This window comes from Protomyctophum bolini (genome assembly GCF_963924005.1).
Source record: "Protomyctophum bolini genome assembly, chromosome: 4".
Classification (NCBI taxonomy): domain Eukaryota; kingdom Metazoa; phylum Chordata; class Actinopteri; order Myctophiformes; family Myctophidae; genus Protomyctophum; species Protomyctophum bolini.
The window spans coordinates 32,079,587-32,100,208 of NC_137865.1; the positions used below are offsets into that span (position 1 = coordinate 32,079,587).

General features: G+C 41.0%; 2 protein-coding genes across 2 annotated transcripts in view; one reads left to right on the forward strand and one right to left on the reverse strand.

Moving 5' to 3' along the window:
- Window positions 1-886: 886 nt before the first annotated feature.
- LOC308313584 (transmembrane protein 53) lies at window positions 887-5,484 on the reverse strand. The gene is made up of 4 exons (XM_080760788.1): window positions 5,365-5,484; window positions 3,277-3,555; window positions 2,583-2,829; window positions 887-1,983 (listed from the first exon to the last, which is right to left on the reverse strand). Exons 2-4 carry the CDS (start codon window positions 3,499-3,501, stop codon window positions 1,622-1,624), a joined length of 834 nt encoding a protein of 277 aa, XP_080616914.1. The 5' UTR covers window positions 3,502-3,555; window positions 5,365-5,484; the 3' UTR covers window positions 887-1,621.
- A 934-nt stretch (window positions 5,485-6,418) lies between these two features.
- Window positions 6,419-20,622, forward strand: part of prrt4a (proline rich transmembrane protein 4a) — a gene marked incomplete at both ends in the record, with an annotated part of 48,997 nt that continues 34,793 nt past the window's right edge. The window contains 3 exons of the mRNA XM_080762179.1: window positions 6,419-6,448; window positions 8,292-8,351; window positions 9,087-9,137. Of these exons, the coding sequence (XP_080618305.1) occupies window positions 6,419-6,448; window positions 8,292-8,351; window positions 9,087-9,137 (141 nt within the window). The remainder of the gene's footprint in view (window positions 6,449-8,291; window positions 8,352-9,086; window positions 9,138-20,622) is intronic.

Consider the following 20,622-nt stretch of genomic DNA (forward strand, 5'->3'; position numbering starts at 1 on the left):
AGCAGTGAAGTGAGTACTTAGTATACGGTGCAGTGTGCATGTCATATAAACCTTTTTCAGAATGACTGTTTCTATTATAAAGTACAAAGAATGTTGGGGAGGGGGAAAGGGTATTTTTCAGGCTTTGATTGTTTTTTTGTTTGTTTTTTAATGTTCTGTTTATTATTATTATCATTTTTTTTTACAAATATAGAAGTAAATTGAGAAATAAAAACAGAGTAACAAATACAAAAAACTAAAACACACACAGCAACAAAACACAAACTCCAAATCAAGACAACCAAACAGGCTTTGATTGTACTTTTAATTCATTTGTGTGTTTAGGTATTCAGAGGTATTGATCACTTGCAAATATATTTAGTGAGTTAACAAGGCATTGTGCGTAGCCTTCTCATCTCAGAAATATTAGTTGAGAAATCAATACACATCCTTTGATACCCTATCATAGTAGGCACGTTCAAAAACAAGCTAATGAGACACATGTGTAGCCTGTATGATGCAAGATAAATATAAAATATTATATTGGTTTCTACATTTTTATTGATTGAATTACTTTATTTAACTGTTTAACAGTTTGCTAAAAGTACAGAGGTAGTCATACAATAATGCTAAAAGGATAGCACAAAAATCCCTGAGTGCTTGTTTCCATTGTGGTCCTATGTATAAAATTAATCAATACATAAAGACGTACAATACTATACTATACATCATGGAGAATACGATTACTAACAACAACTGTTAAATTCAAGCATCAATCAACCTAACAACAGAAAAACATGTAGACCTACTGTAAAGTTCTGTACAGAATTACATATCATCATTTTCATTTAAAAGAAAAAATATCACGCAGCCCTAAATTAAGGGAATATAAATTAAACATGGTATTTAGTTACGCATAGTTGTTTGCCATGAAGTTGACTGAAATTCAATACATTCACGATGGCTCACAGTAGATGGAAAGAGCTCATTTTCTAGGCCTACACAAATGTGGAAGATTAGCATTAGGCTATGCATACAGGTAGGCCCACAATCTCATAGTAAAATAAAATCCATTGAATTGGAACAACCATAAGCAAGAACATTATAACATTATAATTAGAATGATATTAGTATTAATTTCCCTGAGAGAAACACAAATATAATAATATACTGTATTAATATGAATTTCCCTGACAGTAAACATTGGTAAACACACTTACAATCCTGGAGACAAATATAAAATATGAATAATATAAGTAAATCAGACTTAAAGCACTAAACCCTCATACATTATATTACAAATGTGCACTAGGCTTCAATGCCAAGGTTCACTAGGTTTACAGAATGTGATGGATGGATGGATGGATGGATGGATGGATGGATGGACTGACGGATGGACGGACAGACAGACAGACAGACATTTGTGTCTATATAAAGCCATTTCAAGTATATATTATTGTATCAAGTATATTATCGCTGACTACATGAATGTACTCAGCAATGTACACCGGTTATGTTGCCTTGTTATTCCGGTGAAAGCTTGCATTAAGGCGCAAAAACACACTCAAAAAATAAATATGCAGAGCAAATGTTGAATCAGTTTTGCTCTGCACTGAACCTACAGAGGCTCTCTGTGGTTTAGTTACAATTTGGCCTTGGGAAGAGCCATGCTGACAGACTGGAGGTACGTGTCCAGGGTGGCCAGGTACTCTTGAGGGTGCTTCCTCATGTGACCTGCATGAATGGAGTCCTCCCACCACTTCATTGTGACGTCCATCCCGCCCTGCCGCCACCTGTCCACAATCTGTTCCAGGGCACGCGGGTCGCCCAGCGGGTCGTTCTCACAGTAGAAGAAGAGTGCCGGAGCAGTGATCGGCGTGTTCTGGAAGGCCTCAATACTTCGCTCATAGTAGTCGACTGTTTGCCGTTTGAAAGTGTCAAAGTACAATAGGCTGGCAAGTTTCACCGGGCTCTCCAACCGAGGCGATAAGGACTTACCTAGACCTGTAAAATATCAATCAATTGATCATATCAATGTATTATTATTGACATAATATAGAGTTCAATCACTTTTAATTCTGGACACTATTCCCAAATTTTGTTCAGCTGTCAAGCTGTGGCACATCTCAAACTTCTTCTTTTTTTGGGGGGGGGGGGCAAGTGATATGTTATGACGTTATAGTATAACATAGTCATTTGATTTGACCTAGCCAAGAATAAGTCAACATTTTATTAGAAGATGTTTGGTGCAGGGCCTAACAGCAAAGCTGCCATGCTCTCTCTCTCTCCCCTCTCCTCCCCAAGAATGTATCTCACAGACTTCTTTATAGTCCTCAAGACATCAGGGGTTGAACTTTGAACCCAGAGACATGCTGGGCCAACAAGCTGCTGGCCAATTTATTTTAGAGTAGTGAAGTCAGAATTAGCATCTTGGCCTGAAGCTCCAGCATTCAAGGAAGACAATACAGCATATTACAGAAAGGCGTAAAGTAAATGAAACACAATAACATCCCCATTACAATAGCAGGCCTACAAGCTTGTACATTGGCTATTTTCAATTTGCCGCACAACAACGTATGTAGGGCTTAATCGGTAAAACAAACCTATGGCCATCCTCTCCAGAGAGCCGATGACCAGGCTATCATAGATGTGTCCTCTGATCCTCTGTGTAAACCCCTGGTATTTCTGGGTGTCTTGGGATATGTGAACCAGCAACTGACTAAATGTGTAGCCACCAAGGGAAAAGGCGTGCATGAGCAATGGCCGTGACACAAAGCGTTCGCTCTGGAGCAGCTCCAGCACCTGGGCACCGTATTCCAGCCCCCAGCGTGGCCACAAGAAGTGTTTCACCTGAAACATGGCACAAAAATAACCGTTACACCTGAATCATGATAAATACAAACTCTTTCAGCTGAGTTATGACAGAGAGAACGATAGTTTCACTTCTACTATGACGGTGTCGGAGCATACTTCCGAGTTTCAAACTCTGAATGCATCAGTGAATTGTATGTTTGTTAGTCATCTGTCTTTTGTGAAATGTTTTCCACTGCCTTGTGGTTTCTTTAGTTGCCTGGAGTTGAAATGAATTGGAGGAAATGAAACCTGTCAGACCTGCCCGGCTGATTCCACAGATAAAAATTGTGAAATATAGCAGATACAAGCTCACAATGCCTCACACTACTTTTGATACAGTAATGGTATTCATGGTATTTTTCCTATGGTATTTTTCCTTTGGAGTCACTGAGTAAAGAGAGAATCCAAAAGGTTAGAGAAGGACTCAATGCATGCTACCCATACCTCACTCTCCACCATGAGAATGTCAAAGCCAGTATGGAGGTAGATTTCACAGTACTTGGCCACAGCTTGTGGTCGGAAGCCCAGCCATGGCAACATCACCAGGAGGGGCTTAGGTGTCTGTTTTACAGAGGCGGGAGACACAGATTTGTTCAGGTAGAGAGTGATGTTCTTGCAGAGGCGATGGGTACTGACCCCACTGCTGATGCCAACCCTGCCAAGCATCATAATATCAGACAGGGTGTCTGATGGGGAGAGGGATCAAGGCAACGCTGAGAGGATCTACAAAAAAGAAAAAGAAAAAAAAAGAAAATATCAAGGTCACAAAAGTGAGAACAGCTTGAGTCCTCATGTGCAGAATAATATACTACTAGGTCTATTGTGGTATCGTTTGATAGAAAGTCCAGACAATAAAATCCTTCTAAAGTCTTTCTGTTATGGCACAAGTATGAACTGAGCAAATCTGCACCATTCTAAGTCAATAAAGTAGTAATAGCATAGACAAGTCACTGTTTACAAGCGCGTCATGTTCAGTTCAGTTCAGTTCAGTTCAGTTCAGTTCAGTTCAGTTCAGTTCAGTTCAGTTCAGTTCAGTTCAGTTCAGTTCAGTTCAGTTCAGTTCAGTTCAGTTCAGTTCAGGTCACTCTAGCAAAGTGATTGATCTGTGCCTGTCTGTCTATAGCCCTCACTTCCCCACAACAGGGCATGCAGGCTCCCAAATGACAATTGTTAAGGCCCTTCCCCCACATGTGTTGGGCCCTATAGTCTACACATGACCTGATTGTTTTGGTAATATAGCCTGTTTTGTTATGGTTCAGTTTGTCCTTGAAGCATTGCAATGGGAATTAATCTTCTCACTATTAGTAAGTAAACAACATCAGGGAGAAGCAGGACTCAACCATCAGGATTCGAACTCCCCACACACATCCCCAACACATATTTTATACTTTCAGGAGTGTACAGAGTTTCAGGAGTAACAAGAGATGGTCATTCCTTAAATGGACTCTATTCTATAGTTAACTCACACAGTTTGAAATAGGTTTACATGAGTCGGCAGTCTCTAATGAGTTTATCACTTACAGTCTATGGTTTATCAGTGAGGAACAGGTAATTAGTGTGTTAAGTATCATCTACTAGTAGGCTACATTCAATGAATCAATACCATAGTGTTTATATGCATTTTTGCCACCACAGCATGCAACTATATAACCATCTGATTATGATCCCTGTGCTCGTTGGCAGAACGATACTGACATGAGACTTATTAGCCTATACTTCTCCACATGTAGGCCTACATTCAATCATAACCATCACCACATAGAATATTGTCTCGACTCCTATTGCCTCATTATCACTGATTGATCCAGAAATCTATATGACACATTCCTCAAGCCTGAGAAATAGATGAAATTGAAAAACCTGACTGACTATACAAACTTAAAAGTAGGCTATATTTTAAATATTGCTACAGATCATGTCTATTAACCTATACTGCAGCTTGTTAGCGCCTGAAAAGCACATCATTATTACACATTCTGAGCATTGTTATGGTGCGCACTGCACACGGTAATAATATTTTAGAGAGAGAGAGAGAGAGAGAGAGAGAGAGAGAGAGAGAGAGAGAGAGAGAGCGAGAGAGAGAGAGAGAGAGAGAGAGAGAGAGAGAGACACACACAGAGAGACAGAGAGAGAGAGAGATAGTTTTGACTGACTGATTGATTGATTGAAATATGTTTTCAAGCACAAACTCAATACAAAGACTGTTAACTGTGAGTGGACGACCCAGTTTGAGTTAAGCATTACACTTGTGTACAAGAGGGTCCACCATGAGAGAGAGAGAGAGAGAGAGAGAGAGAGAGAGAGAGAGAGCAGTCTGCCAGTCTATCGTATTGGTTAGCAGTGCACTACGAAAGCACTAAGCCCATTTGACACCTGTTACCATATTATGAAGCAAACATGCGAGATTAATGCAGCGTTAATAGTCACAGGGGTAAATGTATAGGCTACCGTACCACAGCGCTACTCGACCCGTTAGTTCGTTTGCTAATAGGCTATCAATCGTTATTATGTATCCATCATAAACTTACTTACATAAACTGTAGTTTTTTCGAGTATATTCCTTAGACCATGCAGTTATCTATCGGTATCATACGTTGCCTTTCTGTGTACAGCCCAGTCTGTACATAATACATAGAGCAGTGTTTCATCAGCGCCGAATCTTCTGGACGATAGCCAAATTATCTTCCTCCTCCTCCACGTTTATATTTAACCTGCAATATAGCAGTTGCCACTAGTCAACAGGCAACTGCTTACTGAAGAGGAAGAGGCTTCCCCCGCTGTGTAGATGTTTCTGGCAGAGCACCGTCCTTGACGGATGATTTATCCATTCCATTCTGCGCAGAGCGTGCAGATCAGATCCCCTGCATTAACAGCCATAACTGCCGCTGATTAGACTGTCTCCATTGATTGATTGATTGATTGATTGAAGTATTTATTAACAGTTTGCAGAATTACAGTAGCCTAGATTTCAAGAAGACTACAAATCAATACAAAAACTGTCAACTGTGAGTGGACGACACCATAAACATACATAGGCTATTACACTCGTTTACAAGGCCTATTAACTCTATTGAGGCAACTGTCGGACAGACCCAGCCAGGGCAGACCCAGCCAGGGACCCAGGAGTGGTTGCACCACTCAACAATATACAATTTACCATAGGCCTACTACAATACAATTCATTATGTAGGATCCTACCTAACCTAAGTCATTATGTTCTAAATAAAACAGCATAATGGGAAATAAGTATAGGCTTATTGCTTTCTGTTCTGTTGTTTAGGTCTCACAAATCCACACTACATTCCAATGATAATCCTTACATTTCACACCCGGTACCTACGTTCAGTAAAACTCAGTGACCTCCCCCTCCAACGTCTGGCTTTCAGACATGACGTCATGACATCATGTGGCAGCCATGGACTTTTGAGGGGCGATAGCTTAAGTGTGTTTGTGTCAGTGTGTGTGTGTGTGTGTGTGTGTGTGTGTGTGTGTGTGTGTGTGTGTGTGTGCGCGTGCGTGTGTGTCATCATCATTATCCTCATCCTAGCAAGATAATCTAGAAGCTCCAGTGCATTCTTCAGAACAGATGAAAGTTCAGAAACACGATGGTGCATTGGTACACCTACCTACACCTATACATTACTCCAATAACTCCATTCGCTACCCTGGCGTCGGTAGCGAACTCCTCAAACCCCCAACCTCCACCCGCCCCCTTCACAAACAAAACGAAACAAGTGACCACCCGTTGCCTGGCGACGTTCTAACTCTATGGTTCTAACCAATCAGGGTGCTACCCACCGGCCGGGGTATGGGAGTATTATCGCCGCGATTTTAGGGGCGTGGCAGGGCGGGTCTAAAGGCTCTGTGCTACCTGTCACAGGTCAATCAGCCTGTCAATCATCGCTTCTGCTCGGTACGCAGTCTAGTACGCACACGTGCAATCGTGGCTCATTAATCATCCTTCTTTTTCTTCTCAACTTTGAAGAGGTAGGTCGGCGAAAAGACGAAGAGCACAATTTATTTATGTCAATGTATGTGTTATAATATGCGTGACTTGGTGTCGAAATACTTACTGTAGATACAAAACAGCAGGGTTTTAGTGCGGAGTTTGACTGTTTGGACGTGAATGTAAAAGTTGTTTGATGTCATGATAGACAGGCCGCAGAATGTCGGCCGCCTGCAACACGACTTCTAATAAAAAATAAACCTGAATGTATACATGAGTGAGAACACAATGTTAAGTTAACATTATAATAATGTGTAAGGCGAGGGGAGGAGCACACTTCGATGTTTAGAGGTTCCATGACCACGGCACGTTCAAAGTTTAAAAGTCGGAACCCGTCGTCATGATACGATGTGGATGGATTTAGGCCTAAATATTAAACACAAACCAACGTGGACTGGTAGCCCCTTTCGGGGCTCTCGGTAACGCCGTCCAAAATACAGAAAAGGTATAACCGAGGGCGAGGGTCCCGAGAGGAGCTAACCAACGTGGTTTCGACGAACATGTTAGGTAGACCGCCGAGGCCGCCCCGGTAGGGTAATCATTGAGGCTGATTTAATGAGACAACGCGCCACCACGTGTGGCGACTTTTACACGACATTTTCTTTTACCCTAGTAAAAAAAAAAGTCTTTAGTTTGGGTTATGTTCAATAAATACATGCTTCGAGGGTGACTGCGTCCAACTTTTTTGCATAGTATTTCGATAAAATGACACAGGACGTCCACAATGGAAACAAGCCATAGCCCAACGCTTTCTTGGTTTAATCTGTGTCCATGTTTACAGGGAACCAGCACCGGTGGTGCAGTCCCCAGCTAGGCTTCAAGCAGTGGTGGGTTTATGCATAGCTACACAGCAAAATCCTGACTGTTCTTTTAACTATGACTGAAAATGAACCCTTTGCTATAGCACTCATTTACAGTATATTGCCATATACTGTTTAAAGTAGTCATAAAAAAAGAACATTGCTACCAGTGACTTGATGGTGTACCTTTATGTATGTAACTGGGCTCAACAGACAATATTGTTATCAGTTGAATTATGTTCATAAGGGTGACTGTGATGTATGTATGTGTATATGTTATGGGAAATGTGATTCCTTAAATTTGTTCTCCACCACTGGTACTGGGCCTGATAATAATTGCATGATGTCTGAATCGGCTCAATTGCTTTGGTAGTTGAATGTCTTACACTTTGCTCTGACTTTATGGTAAATGCAAGATGGGGGGGGGGGGGGGTTCCCACATTTCAAAACCATTGAACTACTGTCTCAAGGGGCAAGTTAATTGCGTTGGACGCTTGCGCATGAATACAAATTACAGTTCTGTTAGGCTTCGTTAACTAAAGTTTCACAGTGCAGATGTGTCAAATAACACATAGTTAATAACTTAAGCACAACAATAAACATCCAGCATTAGATGTCATTTACCAAATTGAGGTTGCCTGTGTTTTATACAGGTCGTGGAGGAAGAGGAAGAGGCAGAGGAGGACGAGGAGGAGGATTTAGGAGCGACTCGGGTAAGAACACATTTGGGCTGCATACAAATCTGTGGTATACTATCGATATTACTGCGCATGATAAGTAAAGACAGTTGCCAAGGGATGCCCGCTGGCCAAGTGGCCCAGGCTCATGCTACATGGGCTCTGGCCTGCCAGGGCGTCATGTGTTCGAGTCCCGTTCATGACGACCTTTGCTGCGTGTGTCTCCCCATCTCTCTCCCTCTTTACTATCCATCTACACTTGATACTGCCAAAGGCAGAAAACTCTTCATGCACGCATGAATGCAAAAGAGAAAGGTGTATTTCAGAATTAATCAAGTAAACATAAATTGAATGTGCAAGCCTGTCAAAACAGCTCTGCTTTCACCATACAGTAACATTAACTAATTGTACCGGTAGTTTTACTCAAACCATTAAACCCTTATACCCTTGTAATGTATGAATGAATCAAGATTACATTATTCTGGAATTCTATTTTCAAGTCTCATGAAGCCCTACCATACTGTACATGTGTCGGTGACATTTTCACAACACATTGATAGCTTAAATATAGCTAAACCTTTGCCCTTGAAATCAGTGGTTCTTATGTCACCCCTCCCACCTCTCAAACGTCCCGCTCCAAAAGAGCCACAACCAAAAATAGACATTGAAAATTGAAAGGAAATATAAAGCAAGGAAGAAGTTAAGTATACGCAGTAAAATAATATGTATCGGGTTCTTACAGCTTATGACGGTAATATTTGTACTTGACAGGAGGCAGCAGAGGAGGTCGAAGTGATGGAGATGATGGAGGATCTACAGAAGGTAACTAAGGAGAGAGGTGGATTAAACTAGATGAACTGGGCCACTGGATTGTCCATAAATGATTTGCTATTGAACTGATTGTATTATTTTTTTCTTCCCAGGGTTTGGAGGTGGAGGAAGAGGAGGCAGAGGTGGCTTCCGTCAAGGTATACTTTTATTAAAAATCCAACTTAAGTTCTCTGGTAATGTTAGTAAATATTGGTATAAAGTTTGTTAAAGTCAGCTCTATCTGGAAAATTCCACAACAAGCTTGTAGAATCCCAACATGTCAAAATTGACTGTGGAAAAAAGACAGTCCTGAAGTGTCTTACATTATTCATGGTGTATTGCACCACCGACTCACTTCAATTCACAATTGCAAAATAAATAAGTCCTGTATTGAAATCAGTTGAAGCCTATAGCTTGCTTCTTGCGGCGCCGCGCGGCGGACGCAGCCGGTGTGTGGTGGGCTTAAAACACCAATGATGCCATAGTAGTATATTAATTTTTCTCATCTGACCTGTGTAGGACATGTGTGCGTCCTGTTGTGGTGTATGGTGGAATCGCAACTGGACACCAAATCAGAGACATCTGCAGGGGATGCAACGTGTTGTGCGGGACTCCAGGAAGGCTGTTGGATATGATTCAAAGAGGAAAGGTAAAGGAAGCCTTCAATTCAGTAATGGTGGTTGCAACTATCAATTATTTTCTTAGCGATTACTATATTGATTGTTAAAAAAATAATTATTATTGCCCATACCCGAGGCGGGGGTTGGCGATAGGGCCTTTCTGTGTGGAGTTTGCATGTTCTCCCCGTGTCCCCTAGGGTAGATACCCTCACAAAAACATGCCGTAATCCTGGTCTCTAAAACTACCTCCCCCTGGCCAGCCGGGGCGCCTGATGGAGGGGACAGGAACTGGTCGGAATAACGTGTCCCTTCCACGCGCTAAGTCCGGTGAAAAGAAGCAGCTTGGACTCCTCATGCATAGAAGGAGGCCAGGTTGGCAGAGGATGTATAGCGCCCAGGATTACATTAGATAATTGGCACTGGGTGAAAAAGAAAACTGGGTTACAAAATCGTGGGATAAAAATGTAAGTAAAAAATAATAATAATAATAATAATTTGAAGCATTTTGTTTATTGCGAATGCAGTGAGCACTTACTATGAGACCTAGCAGATCATGTCTGTCTGTCTGTGTGTGTGTCTGTCTGTCTGTGTGTCTGTCCCGCTATCCAAATATGGAGTGTGTTGCATCAGCAATCACTCAGCTCCATATATGGGCACAAAAGGGGCCAGGTCCACTCAGCTCCATATATGGGCACAAAAGGGGCCAGGTCCACTCAGCTCCATATATGGGCAAAAAAGGGGCACCATATAAGGAGTCCCCAAAGCAGCTATACGTCCAAAGCCCAAATATGTACGAGCTGCGTTCGCTTCCCGCGTTTGCGCGTCTTACTCGTATATATATACTTTATTAAAGGGATTGTGACATTTAAAACACATTTTTGTAGATATTTTGTGTTCTTTGGCTTTTCTTGACATCAATTTCACCAAAAAAAAACCAAATTTGAACATTCAGTGTATTCTCCGCTGTCTGGACTTTTGTGAATAATTATGCAAATATGACTCGTGGCTTGGACGGCGGAGGCCTACGTAATGTAACGCTAAACCCCGCCCCCTCTCCTCTGCTCCCTGTCTACCAATTCTACTACCCGCCCCCCTCCTCCTCATCCCCGCCCCTCTCCTCTCCTCCACCTGCTCTCCTCTCTTCTTCCTCATTCTGTCCGCGACTTTGTTTCAGTATAATAATAATAATAATGGCTTCTAGAGAAAAAGCAATCTGCTCCGTTGTCGGCTGTGTCAATCAACACAAGTCCTTGCACTTTCCACCAACTGGCCTAGATGAAGATTCACGCTCTAGGTGGATGCATTTTATTTTTGACGGTAACGTTCCAACCAAGTTGTCAAAGAAGGGACTCTTGGTGTGCGCACATCATTTCACCCCAGAAAGTTTTTCAAATCTCGGACAAGTTCAGAGTGGATTTGCAACCAAACTTTTTATGAACCCAGGAGCAATACCAAGCATTCGTGTCCCAATCCCAACTATAAGTATTTATACTGCAATGATTTGTGTTAAATTGTTGTGCAGTACTATTTGAGTGGACTCACAATAAAAAATCAATCGCCTGCAGCACTCCGAAATGCTTCATGGTAGCCTACTTTTAATTTATAGTCAATCACTGCCACTACCCGCATTAGCTGTGTGTTTGACTATTATTAATCTTTGATTCGTGGCGTGCACCAGCTGTTGTAGATTGCATGTGCTCATTATTGTTCTTGTAATGCGATACAGTGGAATATAGCAACGCGCAGCCAACGCTCGTGTGATATAATCCACGTTAAAAGTATGGCGAATAATGATAGGCTATAGTCATTGAGTATGATATCGATGACGATGACATTACACAAGTTTATGTCGACGTGGTCGTGGGGTGAGATATTGCAGGAGTTTCATAGGCGCGTTCGGAAATAGCGCACTAAGCCCACTGGCACTGTGCAATGCAAACTAATAGGCGAGTGCGCTCCGGTGCGGTATTTCCGAACGTGCCTTATTTGTTTACCATGCAACTGTTGCTCGTACGATGACGTTGAATAGAGAATACATGTTACAAAGGGAGTCTGCGCCTCAAGCCTAAAACGGCTGATCCGGTGCTTCACAGGTGCAGGGACATCAAAGTTGCAAAAGGAGAGGAGACTGGAGCAACACGGACATTTTGAGCCTTTTACGTTTCGACCTTGGTCGAAACGTTAGTCGTTTTGTATACTCAGCACCTTAATAAAAGGCTCTAAATGTCCGTGTTGCTCCAGTCTCCTCTCCTTTTGCAGCAGAGAATACATGTTGTTGTCCATCCCCTCAGTACATACATGCAGTGATAGTCTTATTATAAATAACCTTTTTTTATAAACTATAAACAAATAGTTATAAAAGGAGAAGAAGTTGCGTGCGTTGGCACTGGCAGCGTTGCTATGGCTGAGATGCTGTGAACTTGTAAAGAAAAAAAAAAAGAACAGTCCCTTTCTCTGAGGGGGGCGGAGAGGTATGGAGGGCTTGAGGGGTGGGGGGGGGGGGGCGGAGCTGGGTAGTGATTGACAGGAAAGGGGGAATTACCGACATCTACAGGCTAAAATAATGTATTTTTCTATGCCTTCTCAGGATGCATATTACATACACACAAAAACTCCTGGCAAGAAATACTGGAGTGTTCAAAAAAAGTTCAAACTTTTTAGACACGTTTGAAGGACCATGGCCAAGACTTTTAATGTTGTTAAAATTATGTTAAAAATAATGTCATAATACCTTTAAATGCATGAATCGATTACCGGTAACCCCATAAGTGTTATTTTACATTTATATTAACAAAGTTTAAAGTTTTTTGTCGATAATTACATAACCAAAATAGGGACTAATTGATTATTTTATAAATTATAGATAATCATTCATAATCAATTAAATCGATTCATTGGATTAACCCATTCTGGGTGGGAACCCCTTTTGGTGTTTAAAGCATTATGTTATACTTTTGGAGGTCTGCTATTTTTGAAAAATCGTGGCACAATTTTGGAATATATATTACATTTTTCAATCAAATATTTGCTTCTGGGGGGTCCCTGGAACAACATATTTTCACATTGGGTTTGGAGGCCTATTACATATCATTTTTGGGGTCCTTGACATGAAATAGTTTAAAGAAAAAAATATAGAAAAAAAGTATGTACAAAAACACTGTTTCAGTGAAAAAGATGTCATAGCTGCAGTGTGCTGTCCCCCCTAATAAGGGTCCATTTGGTTAAACGCCATAGCTGCATGGGGACCACCTGGAAGTAACCACCCTCAAGGACCACTGCATGGTGGACTGGCTTAGCTAATTAGCTACTTAGGCCTACCATTAAAGGAGTTGATGGAATTGAGTGTAATTTCACTTTGATGTAGCCGCAAATAGTTAATTAGATCAGTGGTTCCCAAACTTTTTCATACCAAGGACCCCCAAATTGACACTAATTAGCCAGCGGACCCCCAATTGAAAAGATATGCCAGGGACCCCCATATGAATATTTTGACGGCTCTCTATAGTGATTCTCAACCCGTCATATTTCAAGGACCCCCCAGTTTGACATGCATTAGTTTGCATTAGTTACTTTAGTGTGCGTGTGTGGCGCTGTGTGTGTGGGGCTGTGTGTGTTTGGTTGTGTGTGTGTGTGTGTGTGTGTGGCTGTTTGGCTATGTTGTGAGCTTGTAGATCTGCTATTTGTATACATTTCATACAAATCGCCCCCTTGGGTCCACAGTTGATATAGCTTAATGTGCAACATTTGGATTGGAGACGCACGCACGTGCGCATGCGTGCGCCCACACACGCGCACGAACACACGCGCACGAACACACGCGCAATTTTAAATAATTGGATGAATCAAGAGTTGCAATAACCTGCTTGTATTAAACGACGTAGAACATGTTATGAGCTACTTTCTGTCAAGACATTCTCTGCAGGTGATTCTTTTTTTAAGTGTTGGTGTTTGAAAGCACTCGTTGAAGTCAGTGAACGGCCCTGCATACCACCTGTTTCGCATTTGAACATGATACAGGAGGCAGCAGCACGACTAGCCCTGGTCCAGGGCTTACAGCGAGTCTCTCTCTGACGCCCTGTGGAAGTCCCTTCCGCAGCCCTCTGGTGATATTCTCACTCCCGTGCGCAGGTTTTCAAATCCCAGCAAATAAACAAAACGACATAACTACTCACCGAAACAAATCCTGCTAGACCTTGGTAAAAGTCTCAGGTCCCCAGTTTCTCTCTAAAATGCACATTTTAATAACGCAATCTACAGTACCCTGAATTCACCGGGCAGAGTCATTTCTTCTACTATGGCATTTCCGGGTTTTGCCTGCGCCGATCTGGTTGGATTCATTTTATTTAATGATTAAAATAGTGCATTTTACATGATTTTAGAGAGAAACTGGGGACCTGAGACGCTTCCCAGCTACGAGAATAGACTTTTACCAAGGTCTAGCAGGCTTTGTTTCTGTGAGTAGTTACGTCGTTTTGTTTATTTGCTGGGTTTTCTAAACCCGCGCACGTGAGAATATCACCAGAGGGCTGCGGAAGGGACTTCCACAGGGCGTCAGAGAGAGACTTGCTGTAAGCCCTGGACCAGGGCTACAGCACGACCTGTTAATAAAAACCTACAGCTGCAATGATGTTGAGTTCAACGTCGTTTAATACAAGCAGATCACAAAAGCAATTTGTATGAGTGGGGAGTCAATGGAGGGTATTGCAACTCTAGATTCATCACATTATTTAAAAAAATGTGATTAATCGTTGCAAATTGCAATTTGAGTTGCAAATTGCGGCCAACACACCCCCCTGAGTCACACTGCATGAAAAGAGGAGTTAACGTGCAATTATAGGCACTGTATTTAGCAGGCATATACAGTTAATATACGGTAATATACAGGTGTGATGGTACAATTCGGGAGTTTACCGGAGTTTGTCGGAAAGTTTAACGGGAGGATGACTTTTACAGTACAGTACAGTACAGTACAGTACCGTACCACTCACTTCAGACAGGTCTGATTCTTTTTTTTAAATTCATTTCGGAATTAATTGGGCCTTTGAAATATAGTGGAATCAGTTTGGAAATTCCTTCATGATTAAGAGTCATTTAGCCACAATTTGCAACACTTAACAATACCATGCGATGACTGTAGAGTTGCAATGCCCACCATTGACATCCCATTGGTCCAAATTGCATTTACGATCTGCTTGTATTGAACGACGTTAAACTCACCAACATTGCAGCTGTAGTAGGGCAAGCTTGAATTATCCTCTTTCAATCTGAAAAGCTTTTGTTTCCCAAAAATCCACCGTAAACATGTTATGAGCTACTTTCTGTCAAGAAAAACTGTGCTGTGATATTTTTGAGTGGCGCAACCACTCCTATAGACAGTTGTGTGTAGCTGTGTCCCTGGTTCCCTGGGTCTGTCTGTCCCTGTGTCCCTGGCTGTGTCCGAGCACAGAAAAGTGTCACTGTTGCACAGCCTAACACACAGACACACACAGGCCAGACTCACTTCAGACGTGTCCGATTCTTTTTTTTTTTAGTGTTAGTTTGGAAGCACTCGTTATTAAGCATTAGGTTATTCTTTAGCTAAATATTGAAAAATAGCAGATCTACAAGCACATAGCACGGCACTTGGTGCCGTGCTACGAGTTTGTAGATCTGCTGTTTTTGAAAGATCTTGAAAATGTGGCGCAAATTTGGAATATATATTCTTTCCGGGCGAACGTTTTTAACTCAAATCTTTGCTGGTCCCTGGTCCCTGGAACAACATATTTTCTGATGGGCGTCCACGGCCAAATACAGATAATTCTGGGGGTCCTTGACGTGAAAAAGGTTGAACACCACTGACATAGAAACATAGGTTTTTCATAAAACTGTCAGGATTTAGAAGGCATTCGTAGAATCGTCCTCTGGTCTAAAATGGCTTAATTCTCAGGGCTTCTGGGTAATCCAGTCTCAATGCAATGCCTATATATGGAGTGTCATGGCAGCCTCCGTATCGCTCTGTCCTCACTACTTGTGTCACAAGGCATGATGGAGCCATGGGTTTTGCAGGTTTTCATAGTAATCTACGGTCGCAATTACTATGCAGAATGTCCCATTTCACACAAGTTATCAAATGTATAAATTGTATACAAATATTGTATACAATATTTGTATACACAATGTGTCGCATCGCATGCTTGTAGATCAGCAATTTTCAAATGGCCGAAGAATATATAGGGCTTAATGTGGTTGTTGTTTTGTAGTAATGATCTAAAACTGTAGGTCTCAACCAGTGATCCGGGGACCGCCAGTGGTCCTTGAGGGGGTCCCCAGCTAAATGAGTTGGTAACCAAATGTACCCTTATTAGATCTTTAACTCTTGAGAGCGTAAAATGATACCAATATCATTTTACGCTCTCAAGAGTTAAATTATTGTTAAATATCTGCATCACTTAAAGTCCACACAATTAGAGAATGTAGAAGAATTGTTATTTTGATCAACTAAGGGACCACCAGTCTTGATGATGTACAATGATGATGATGATGAGCGCCCCTCACTTCACACGGGTGTGATTTTATAGACGGCTATGTGTGTGGCTGTGTTCCTGGGTCCCTGTGTCCGAGCACGAAAATAGTGTTATAGCGTTTGTTCACCACAAAGTGTCACTGTTGCACAGCCTAATACACAGACACACAGGCAAGGGAGGAGTGCTTGCCCAGTACAGTACAGTACAGTACAGTACAGTACAGTACAGTACAGTACAGTACAGTACAGTACAGTACAGTACAGTACAGTACAGTACCACTCACTTCAGACGGGTCTGATCTTTACTTGCGCAAGCAGAGCGCGCAAGTAATCATTTCGCTTGGTCTCTTCAAAGTGAAGCCAAGTTTTTTTCAACAGTAAGTCTGTGCCTGGTTTGCTGGGACCAGTTACAACATTACGTCATCGCTGAGAACTGGGACCGTATGTAACTGGTCCCAGTTCTCAGCGATGACGTAATGTTGTAACTGGTCCCAGCAAACCAGGCACAGACTTACGGTTGAAAAAAACTTGGCTTCACTTTTTGGAACCAAGTAACCACAGTATACTGCTAATCAAATTACAACTACATACTCTGTATGTAGTTGTAATGTGATTTGTAATTTGTAAATCTGTGCCTGGTCTGCTGGGACCAGACTACACAGATGACCATATCTCTTACGTCATCACTGAGAGCTAGTCATACATATACACACCATGTACTCTGGTCCCAGTTCTCAACGATGACGTAATGTTGTAACTGGTCCCAGCAAACCAGGCACAGACTTACGGTTGAAAAAAACTTGGCTTCACTTTTTGGAACCAAGTAACCACAGTATACTGCTAATCAAATTACAACTACATACTCTGTATGTAGTTGTAATGTGATTTGTAATTTGTAAATCTGTGCCTGGTCTGCTGGGACCAGACTACACAGATGACCATATCTCTTACGTCATCACTGAGAGCTAGTCATACATATACACACCGTGTACTCTGGTCCCAGCTCTCAACGATGACGTAATGTGGTATCTGGTGGGACCAGATTACACAGCTGACCATTTCTCTTACGTCATCACTGAGATACAAATCCAACTACAGATTTCGGAAGTATTTTAGATCATGTATATTTCAACAAATTTGAAAGTATTATTACAGAAATTGAAGTTAGAGACACATATTACTCTGATCATGATTTAGTATTAATATCACTATAGTACAAAATGAAATACATTTAAAACAATTGACAATTTACAATAAGTAATAAAATAATTATACTGTATAATATATTTTAATTCAGTTTATATACCTTTTCTTTTTCATCACATATCAATGATTCATTTTTCTGTAAAAAAGTAGTTAGGTAGCAAATAGTTACACGTAATGATTATACATTTCAAACGTTCCTTCACAGAGATACTGAGATGTGATAGTTTCCAGCGGTCGAAAGTACTTGCGCGCTCTGCTTGCGCACTAGTAATCCATTTATGGCCTACTAGTGTGCAACAAGCAAGTATGCACTCGGCAGAGTGCAGTTCTAGTTTTATAATATATTTACTTTTTTTGTTTGTTTTTACAGGAGAATGATGCCTGCTGCTCTTGGAACCCTCCTCAGAACAGCGGGGGGGAGAGGTACAGATTTGGCTCCCTGCCTCTCCCCGGCCTGTGGACCCGGCAGACCGGTGAGTGTGTTGTTACAATGTTACAATCATGTTATTACAGTGTTACAATGTCATTAGCGTTACAATGTTTTTGCAAGGTTACTACAATGTTAAAAACAGTTTTCGAGGGAATTTGAGTACTTCCGGTCATTCCTTAAAATTTTGAGGTAGTTGCACTTGAGTTTTTCCCCCAATATCTTTTACTTCTACTAGTACTAACCACTACATCTCGGATCCAAATATTATACTTTTACCTCCACTACATTTATTTGAAAACATTAGTTGTGGGCTCGCTACAGCGAGCACACAATAGTTATTGCCAGCCTATATTTCTTTATTTATTTATTCTTTATTCCGCCGTTTCTTTGATACCCTACTACTTCCACATACTTTATGCTAGAAATTTAGTTCAAACTTCAAACTGTTCAGCTCTTTGAAGTGATTTATGCTTGTATTTTTATTTTTACAAAGTTTTATACTTTTTATACTTTTTAACTTTTTAACTTTTTTTAACATCCTTTATAATGAGAGTCGATGGAAGAAAGGTCCCATTTTTCACAGTTAACTTTTTTGAGCTCTTATTACTCCGTCATACTTTCAACTTCATTCAAACTTTATAACGTTCATCTATCTTTGAACTTTCATTGGTGAAAAAGTTGTTTTGAAAAAGTTTATACTTTTTAAAATATTTAACTTTATTTATAGTTTTTCCCTCCCATTGACAATGTATGGGATTTATCTCTAAATCAAGCTCACTTTTGCAGCCTCATTACTCTGGCATACTTTGTCGTAGAAACGTGATTTAAACTTTAGAACGCTCACACAACTCTGGACTCTGGACCGGTTCAAACCGTATTCGAATACGTTGAACGGTTTTTCCGAAATCGCATTTCAATCGCAGGCCGTTTCGGCTAATTAGTGCCATCTTAGAGTGCGGGGCCTCTTCGAGTAGAGTGTGGAAACTGAAATTCTTTCCTTGAAAATTTACCAAACAAATTGTCGTCCCGGCCAAAGTATTCATTTTACACGCATGTTCTTTGGTCATTTTGTAGCCACACATGTCCTCTTTCACACAATGTGACCACCAAAGCACAGAGACATACAGAATGTGAACTACGGCCTTTTAAGTGACACAAAAACAGTCAATCTGCTCATTGACCTCCATTGTATAATTCTTACGAGGAAATTATCGCGCTGACAATTCTTAACTCGCTCTTATAACCACATTTTCAATCGTACCAACACCACAATCGCACATGGTGTACCTCAATATCTCAGGCCACTCACAGCGAAAAAAATATTTGCATTCGACTTTTACTTTTTGCGATAGAGCAATTTGTTCGGGGCATAGTTTCCCCCATTCAGAACCATTCTAATCTCCCAGTCATAGTACTGGCATAGAACTTGGAAGTCTTTTACTTCCACAGCTGAGACATATAAGGGCTTAATTGCAGGGCTGACATTAAAGTTACAAGATCTCAATGAGTTGCTCTGCGATACCTTGTGAGCTTGTAGGTCTGCTATTTGTGCAATTAGGCTAGACACATGCAAGTGCACGCACGCACGCACACACACACACACTCTGTCTTCGCACGCACGCACGCGTCCCTGTCTTCCTATTGGCTGGCCTTTACACAGCTCTCGCAAGAGCACGCACACACACACCCTGTCTTCCTATTGGCTGGCCTTTACACAGCTCTCGCAAGCGCACGCACGCACGCAAGCATGCAAAAAAAATGTTTTTTTTTTTTTTCTTTTTTTTTTATTAAAAATTGAAAAAAATTGAAAAAATTGAAAGAAATTGAAAAAAATGAAAAAAATTGAAAACTTAAAAAAAAATGACTTATTAAGAAAAAACTTCAACTTTTTTTTTTTTTACTTATTAAGAATAAACTTGAATTTTTTACCTTTAAAGAAAAACTTTTAAAAACACTTCTACAACTTCCACATACTTTATTCCGCTTTATGCAGTTATTTATGCTTAAACTATAGTTTTTCCAAATGTTCATACTTTTTTAAACTTTTACTTCAGCTTTAATACATTTTCTACTTTTGTTTACAATATGCTACAGTCCCGAAATTTTTATTATGGATTTAGACCACCAATGGGAACACTATTACTCCGGGCCCCGAGTTTCAAACTTGACACGGCAATAACTTTATACATTGCATTTTATGCGAGCCCACGCAGTTTCTACAGGAACTGCTTTCTAGTTACTAGTTACTTTGCAGATTATTTATTATTTATTACAAAACATACATTAACCACATAGACCTGAGGACTACAAATGCCTTCTAAATCCTGACAGTTTTCTGAAAAGCCCATGTTTCTATGTCAGTCGTTCTCAAACATTTTCATGCCAAGGACCCCCAAAAATATATGTAATTGGCCGCCGACCCCGATCTGAAAATATGTTTTTCCAGTGACAACCCCCCCCCCACCCATAAGCAAAGATTTTAGTTAAAAATGTTCGCTCTGAAATAATATACATTAAAAGATTTGCACCACATTTTCATGATTTTTCAAAAATAGCAGACCTACAAGCTCGAAGCGTGGCACCGAGTGCAGAGTCCAGTGGATCTCCACCGAGAGGAGCAGAGTCCAGTGGATTAGCAGAGGAGCAGAGTCCAGTGGATTAGCAGAGTCGCAGAGTCCAGTGGATTAGCAGAGTCAAGAGTCCAGTGGATTAGCGGAGGAGCAGAGTCCAGTGGATTAG